The sequence below is a fragment of the Anopheles aquasalis genome, chromosome X (assembly GCF_943734665.1).
Source record: "Anopheles aquasalis chromosome X, idAnoAquaMG_Q_19, whole genome shotgun sequence".
Classification (NCBI taxonomy): domain Eukaryota; kingdom Metazoa; phylum Arthropoda; class Insecta; order Diptera; family Culicidae; genus Anopheles; species Anopheles aquasalis.
In genome coordinates, this window is record NC_064876.1 from 3,580,443 (window position 1) to 3,587,942 (window position 7,500).

General features: G+C 40.6%; 4 protein-coding genes across 6 annotated transcripts in view; 2 read left to right on the plus strand and 2 right to left on the minus strand.

Annotated features, from left to right (window-relative positions):
• The window catches only part of LOC126569579 (broad-complex core protein isoforms 1/2/3/4/5-like), an 8,829-nt gene extending 5,677 nt beyond the window's left edge, over window positions 1-3,152 (plus strand). Inside the window, exon 6 of one of the 2 annotated variants that reach the window (XR_007607906.1) lies at window positions 1,410-1,534. Coding sequence is in view for 1 of the 2 variants with exons in the window: in XM_050227196.1 (XP_050083153.1) it covers window positions 1,410-1,816 (407 nt within the window). In the remaining variant the exon portion in view is untranslated. Of the gene's footprint in view, window positions 1-1,409 lie in introns of both variants that reach the window. The other variant, XM_050227196.1, reaches the window with a different exon arrangement.
• A 98-nt stretch (window positions 3,153-3,250) lies between these two features.
• Window positions 3,251-4,555, minus strand: LOC126572497 (uncharacterized). The gene is made up of 3 exons (XM_050232285.1): window positions 4,371-4,555; window positions 3,890-4,063; window positions 3,251-3,796 (listed from the first exon to the last, which is right to left on the minus strand). Exons 1-3 carry the CDS (start codon window positions 4,450-4,452, stop codon window positions 3,573-3,575), a joined length of 480 nt encoding a protein of 159 aa, XP_050088242.1. The 5' UTR covers window positions 4,453-4,555; the 3' UTR covers window positions 3,251-3,572.
• Window positions 4,556-4,726: 171 nt separating this feature from the next.
• On the minus strand, window positions 4,727-6,627 carry LOC126571780 (caspase Dronc). The gene is made up of 4 exons (XM_050231002.1): window positions 6,403-6,627; window positions 5,739-6,329; window positions 5,432-5,655; window positions 4,727-5,336 (listed from the first exon to the last, which is right to left on the minus strand). Exons 1-4 carry the CDS (start codon window positions 6,532-6,534, stop codon window positions 4,913-4,915), a joined length of 1,371 nt encoding a protein of 456 aa, XP_050086959.1. The 5' UTR covers window positions 6,535-6,627; the 3' UTR covers window positions 4,727-4,912.
• A 222-nt stretch (window positions 6,628-6,849) lies between these two features.
• LOC126569881 (probable methylthioribulose-1-phosphate dehydratase) overlaps window positions 6,850-7,500 on the plus strand; it is a 2,558-nt gene continuing 1,907 nt past the window's right edge. For both annotated transcript variants that reach the window (XM_050227314.1, XM_050227396.1), the window contains exon 1: window positions 6,850-7,010. In XM_050227314.1, the coding sequence (XP_050083271.1) occupies window positions 6,969-7,010 (42 nt within the window). In that variant the 5' untranslated portion in view covers window positions 6,850-6,968. The remainder of the gene's footprint in view (window positions 7,011-7,500) is intronic.

Here is a 7,500-nt window from a genome sequence, read left to right on the forward strand (position 1 = left end):
TTTATTTTAAATGATATTAACAGGAATTATTATCGAACGAGTATTAGACTGTTTGCTATGCGAGATGGGACATCGAACAGACGAACACACTAGATAAATGATGCTGAAGATTCCCTTATATTCTATATTTTTCTATTAATTTCATCATAAATTTAATTCTGTGTTTCGTAAATGATCGATGGCTTTACTTTTTTTCATTTTTCTCCCTTAATAATGTCATACTTCATCGTATCGCTTCTCTGTTTACCTTTTTCAGAAATTTCACCTCCCAACATTTCTACGCGTAACATTGCCTCTAGCAAGCGTTCAATGTGTCGAATTTGTTCAGCAATTATGACCACCAGTAATCTCTGGCGGCATGAGCGCACGCAGCACAGCATGCCCTCCCCGAAGAAGTGTATAATTTGTAACAAAGCTTTTAAAAACAAGTACAGTTTGCGAGAGCACCATCGAATGACGCACGAAAATCGCCCAGTGCAGTAAGCAGCTCTCACTGTAGTGGCTGATACATCATTTGTTAATTTCTTCTAATTTTGACAAAAATCAGGGCATAAGTTTACACCTTAAAAATATCATTGCTTTGATAATACCTCAATTTGGCCATTATTTAACAACGATATCCAGGTTTTCAAGTCACTGTTCATGCTATTTATTTAACAATCTTCACCTGATTATCCTTACGTTTGGTTTTGTAGGATATTCAAATGTCCTAAGACATTTTAAATGTTGTTTATTTACAAAAGTAGCATTTATTTATTGAATGATGGTACTTTGGTTTGGTTTTTTTAAGTGTAACAACTGATCTCTTTCCCAAAGAACGAATAATGATCAATTAAATTGTATTACAAATAAACTGTGACGGTAGAATAATACCGCAAATAACAATAATCCACGTGATTTGTTGTGAACAGCCTTAATAGATTAGTTGGATTGTACTCTCCTATGCCTTAATAATCTCCTAAATTTGCCCGAAATTTATCGACGCTGATCTTTGCCATGGACGCTTTGAACATCTAACATTACATCGAACTTTACAGGAAAATATCGGTTTATCGGATATAGTCACGACATATGAGAGGAAAACAAGCGATGCCATTCCTATAGAACCACCGAGCTATAGGTGTGGTGAAGATCGAATTTTCAGCACTAAAACATAGGAGACGTGAAATTTCTTCATGTCAGGTAGAAAGATATTCCTCTTGATGCTTTGAAGAATTAACGGCGAATTAGAATCTCAAATCTTCTATTTGAGCTTTACTTGATTAGCATTACCGTTGCTGTGTTCCTATGTTACCTTTGCATTGTCATTCATTCTGCCTAAAAACCGTTTCGGCATCCGGTGTCGGAGAGATCCTAGTGTCGATGTCAATGTATCAGTTTTAACACATTTTAATATCTTTTCGTTACAGTTTCTATGGATACTATAGGGTTGGGCAATCAAAATAAGCTTTACAAGTGTCCAGAATGCCGACGCTCCTTCTGTTCCACCAATGCCATGAAACGCCACCAACAAGCCAAGCACTCGAGTACCCAGACATCATTTATGTGCGCATTTTGCGAAGCACGCTTTAAAACGAAATGGTCCCTTTCGACACACAAATCGAAGTACCATCGTGGACAAAGTACCACTATTATCATTCGTACAAACGAACAGGATTCGGCGGGCACTGGTACAAAGGACACTGACGACGGTGCGGTCAAATCCAAAGGGGAAGAGTCTAGTACGATAGCGCAGGAGACGCGAAAGCGCACCGCATCCGGTGGAATGGTAACGCGCGTCAAATCGCAGGTTATCGTTGATGCGGAAAATTCTTAGAGGTTGATTCGCTCGACAAGCTGACAAACTACCGCCTACCATAATTGTACAGACATGCTGAAGATATGCACATAAGCAATTTAAATCTGCGCCCTAGAAATCATGTGCATATTTCTATTTCATTCTTGGGACCGTTACAAATGAGAATAGTAGACTTTAAAGGTATTAAGGGTAGACATATTTAGATTCGATAGGTTTATGCTGATTATGAACTGATTCCATTTCCATCTCAAACGTATATTCTGAAACGCGCACAAATTCTTTTTTTCCATTTACCTTTTTGAATGTGACGTTATTTTCTTTTCACTGTCTATTTCACGAGCGAACTATTTGCACTCATCTAAACTTTTCCTCACGAAAATTTACGCCAATTTCAGGCTGCACCAAATAATATATTTTAATTTTAAGTGAAAAACAATAGCAAATTGATAACAAAAAAGAGATGCACATCCTTTACAATCCCGATCGATTCATAGTTTAATGGCATTTCAAAGAAATGGTTCATATCCTACAAATGTAAGTCCTTTACAATGAAGATCGATTTATAGTTTAATTTTAGGGAAAAAGTTATAATCGCATAAGGACAGCTAGAATGAGTATTTCTAAAGGCCATTTTGATGCGCTGTAGATGGGTAATGCGAACCGTACAGACATATTTTAAACTAAATTCTTTGTTGCCTCTCAACTTCTGTATCTACAGGATTTCGTAAGTGTTTTAATTATGTTTCTTTAAAAAGAATAGCAGATCCTATGTTTTAGACATCTATTCATAGTAAAGATAGAGCCATATTATAACAAAGCCAAGAAGATCAGTAGTTTATTGTACTCATTTGTCTCGGTCTCGAGCTCCCATCTTCCCCTATGGTTTTCTTCCTCTTTCCAATATTGTACAGAATCAATGTTCTTGTGTGTTGCGTGTTGTGGTGCCTATTATAGGACCTTCAATCTCGATCCAAAAAGGATACCTAAAATGATATCTGATGATATGGGATATGGAGAAATGGCTTCTCTTATTCACAAATGTACATAATGAGTAGGATTTAATATATAATACTTCGGCACAGATGACATAGGCGATCGTAATTATAATCTATATCGTTTTGTACAATAATACAAAAAACATAGAATAATACATTTTGCATCCTACATCAATTAAGAGAGCAAGACGTTAAATAGATTTTTATATCGCCATTGCTTCATGCAGTGGTCTACAAAAAGAATGACGATTTAACATTTAGGAACATTTATGTAAGAAAAACATGATGTATGCTACAAATAAATCTAGTGTTGTCACAGACTCTTTATGGCTGTTTCGAAATCTTCATTAGCCAATTAGGAAATGTTTTTCAACTCCTGGGGACTGGTGACCAAATCAACAATCAGAATTTCGAAAACAGATGAGCGGAAAGGAAGTTTAGCAAATACAGGTTATCATGTGTGTTGATAGAAAATTCGGAATTTTATTTGTATAAAACAATATTCAAGCATATCCTTCGTTCTTTCAGCTAAGTTAATAAATATAATCTTCGTCAAACAGTGTCTAGATCAGGAATGGGAATGATTGCGAGCGTAACGAATGAATTACTACGGTTGGACGGAATCAGCTGACAGCTCTACAGAAACTAGTGAAGCCAGTCAACTATGCGAGCGGGCGAGCAAGTCGTGCTGCATTGGAATATCTCAGTTGGCTATCCCTTGTGTCAAGAGAAAAATAGAATAGCACTTCCTTGGACTCCTGCTGGTATCATCAAACAACTTAAGCGACTGCATAAACTGCTAACAACAGTGTTAGTGAACCTCCTGCCAAGGAAGTAAAAACACTCCTGCTAGCTCGAAGTAAACCGTTGGCGTTATTGCACAAATCTCCTTGGCAGAAGCACATGTAGACCTTTTTGTGGTTGTACACGGTGTAGGCACACCGGTCTTCCGAGTCCGAGGGTCCACGCTGTACACACATTCGCTGTGTGGCCATGTCGTAGTCTGTTCAAACAATACGGAAGGGAGCCAGTTGGATGGAATTAGTAACAGTGTTTAGCCAATGGGTAATTTTTCCGCAATTCAAAGCGTGCTTACCGTCCTCCCGGAAAGAACCCATTCCTTCGATCACCTTGCCACACCAACCAGACGCACACGGAACGGCTGTAAGCCCACGTTCGTTCTCTACCTCCGTCGCATTAAACAGGAAGGGATCTTTGCAGCTACCCAACTCACTCCTGGAGCGACACTGGTAGCACCGCTTCAGTAGGGCTGCAAAAAAAATAAAACAAACAAAAAATCATTGATCTGCGGTGTCTACGCACATAACCAGCATCCGAGTGGTCACTATGCGGAACATTGTTGCTGTGTGCGAGTTCTAATGACCCTGAAAGATCGCAGCGAGATCGATTGGTGAAAGGGTGCTTTATGGCAATCAATCGGTAGAATGATGATCGAGGTCGATGTGTTGATCGGCAGTGCAATTGTTAGATTGGTAGCTTTCCACATGATCACAAGTTACCCAGCGAAAGGAAAGGGTTAGCATGTCCCTCGATATATTGAATTGTTTGGGATGTACCATTTGTTACTGTAATATGACTCGCAAGCAGCACTGTTGTCAACACATGGATCCACATGCCGTTCAGCGATCGGATCAACATTTTATAAACCTCCAACTGGGAAGGAGTGAAACTTTTGGAGTGAAAACACGAAGGCCCACCGCACACTAGGACTACTGTTCATATTAACTGGTCATGTACACGTTCCGCGATCACCGCGATCACCGAGTGTCCAGACGTAGCGCGAATATCGCATTTCTACAGCTTCTCATTCTATGACCACTGGACTATGGGATCAACCCGCGGAACTCTCTATGATATTGAGGACGAGTTCTGAAATATGTGAATAAAATGTGATAATAAAAAATAAGTTGCGTTTCCTGCATCATAAATTTGCGTTTATTATGATCATTTTATAGTAGAAAAATTAGGGTGCGCACGACCTGGTTTGTACGACCGTTGTCGTCTTATGGGAACGGCACAAAAATGCGGCCCGTCCTCGCCATCCCACAAAAATGTAGTATTGTTGATTTATAATTTAATGGAAAATACATTTTGAGAATTAGACAGAATTTTCCGAATCATCTGTCGTGGGCTGCGAGCTGTTTTCTATCAACGTCGCAGCATGCTCGTAATATCCTGGATTAAGATAGAGAAGTTTAAAAAACCCCCTTTGCTCGGTACAGATGGTTTGCAGAGCTGCTGTTTCTGTGCGGTAAGTGGAAGCGTAAGCACCCACCAGCTTCATCATATTCTCCACATCTGTATCGTGTGCATGTTCGGCCCAAACCTTGCACATGCTTTCGACAAACCACGAACCAGTATTAGTATCACGATGTGCTGCAAAACCTGGCACAGTAGCATAGCAAACGAGCATGTCACAGTATGTAGCAATATTAGTTGGCAATGGTTTCTTCGGATCAATCATCCCATCGCGCTCCGTGTTAGTAGAAAGACGATAGGATCCTAGGTCCGGTTGTACACCGCTGAAGAATACAAAAAGGTAGGTCATTTTAACGCCGTAGTAAAATAGCAAGCTTCATAAATGAAGCGCTGTAGCACAAACTTCGTTTATACTTACCGGCAAGTAGAGATGAAAAATAATTTCGGTTTCCGTATCAGCTTCGCACAATTGACGGTATTGAATTCGGTTAATAAATCTTCCACTAGAAGTATGGAGTTATCATGTAAGAAGATATAGTCACTGCCCTTCTTATGATCGCCATGAGAGAGAATATAAAAAGCGAAGCAATCACACGATAAATACTCCGACTCCTTCAGTTGCACTAGAAGATCGTCTAAGTCCTGTTGAAAGAAAAATAACAAGATAGAAAGGTAAGACTGGAATGAACTGGAAACTGATATTGTATTCGCTGATAATATCTTACGGATTTCGTAATATTTTCGTAGTAAAAAACGACAAATCCAAGCTGCTGGAATATCGAAATCAGGTTGCGTCCATCGATGTCCGCTCCATTGCGCTTAGCGTGTACATTTTTAACGAAATCAATCACATTTACGATGAACGCAACACCGCGATTTCTGCTTTTCATTGAATATGATGGCACCTTGGCGTTTTGCCCGCGTTGTGTATCAAAAGTTGTATTGATCGATGATAAGTTTCTGGTGAGCGTTACCGTAAACGTGTGCGGCAGCATGTTTGGATACACCTCTAAGCTGCACTTGCTTTCTTCTGATAGCGTGCTGGACATAATGTGATTATTCTTTCCATCTTCTACATCACCCTGACACCGTAGCGTGTTTGATCTCGGTAACACATTGAAGCTGATAGATCTCTGGCGCTTTGCGTTGTGCGTTGAGTGCATCTGGTTGTTGTTTGATGCTGGGTTCAGCAAGCCATACGCGGACGGGAAGTGGCGTTGGCAAATGTCGAGTAAAATCGTGAACGCCTTCGGCCCGCGTTTGGTTATTTTTTCAAATAACCTCTTATGTCTGGTTGTTTCGTCTAGTGCCAATTGCTGGAAATGGAAATACGTTCGACTCAATTTGTTTGTTATCATGTCCAACCAAACACACGGAAGGTTGACTCACCTCGATTCGCTCAATCATGTTGTGGGAGAGCAAACGTTCTTGTATGCACTCATGGCGCAAAACATGATACTTTGTCGTTGCTAGCAGCTTATCCAAAGTACAATTAATAGCTATTCGGTCTTGATGATTCATTGTGTAGCTGGATAGAATCTTTTTCCAAGGCTGCACCTTCAGAACAGAGTCACTAGCATCCTCAAAAACAATTTTCCTACGCTTCAAGGCAGCAACTGCTACATCACTTGACCGTTGCATGTTCACTCTCGTGCACATTGTTGTATTTCCTGTCGCGAGTAATGTGCACATGCTCTCACTGAGCAGCTGCTCTATTGCGCCTTATTATAAGGGGCAAACCCGTATGTCTGTTCGTTCATTTCCGGCTTTGAGTGGCCCTGTCAAAAACAGCACAAAAACAAACTATTCCAGCGAATGGTAATACTAAGAACTTGGCATGCTGGTGACAGGGACACTTCCACAACGATCCTTGGCAAGGGCACAGCGCCAGCGCCGGCCCGTAATAAGAAACGAGTTTCTTCCCTCTGTTTTGTTTAAATTCGGCGAATCAAAAGATGGCTTCTGCAAGATCATCGATTTATCAAGACTTATCCGAGGTATGTTCACAAAATGTAATCGCGATCCCATGCATTATCCTCCTCTTCGTTGGTGCTCGCCTGGCCAGGAACGTTCGTGTGTGTGTTTTGCGTTGTTTTAACCCACAACATCTCTAGTTCATGTTTGTTAAACTGTGATTATGTAGTGATTACCATATTCCTAACTATTGTTCTAATCGCTTCCATCTGAGGGTCGCCGAAGGTTCGGTTACTCCATCGGAGATGTATCGACCATCGGCCAAAGGTGTTTGCTACACTTGGCCGGAACTGTTGTAGCAAAGATTCAAAATCCGATAAGTTCAAGAGCCTGTGGCTGGCTGGCTGGCTGGCTGGAGCAGCATTACCAAAAGGAATCGATTTTTTTACGTGATGTAATGCTGGAACCAATCAATAACGAATGAGTCTACTGCCGAGCTTAGCTATTAGTGCTGCCGCCAATCCAACGCGCGATGTGTGACCCCAATGTTGTCCATGCTATGTTGGAAATCTT

Coding starts and splice junctions, on each gene's coding strand:
- LOC126572497 (XM_050232285.1), bottom strand. CDS start 4,452: ATGTTGATCCGATCGCTGAACGGCATGTGGATCCATGTGTTGACAACA. Junction 4,064..4,370: donor TCATATTACAGTAACAAATG/GTACATCCCAAA, acceptor TTTTTTTTGCAG/CCCTACTGAAGCGGTGCTAC. Junction 3,797..3,889: donor GGGTTCTTTCCGGGAGGACG/GTAAGCACGCTT, acceptor TTGTTTGAACAG/ACTACGACATGGCCACACAG.
- LOC126571780 (XM_050231002.1), bottom strand. CDS start 6,534: ATGAATCATCAAGACCGAATAGCTATTAATTGTACTTTGGATAAGCTG. Junction 5,656..5,738: donor ACGAAAATATTACGAAATCC/GTAAGATATTAT, acceptor TTCTTTCAACAG/GACTTAGACGATCTTCTAGT. Junction 5,337..5,431: donor TTTTTCATCTCTACTTGCCG/GTAAGTATAAAC, acceptor TGTATTCTTCAG/CGGTGTACAACCGGACCTAG.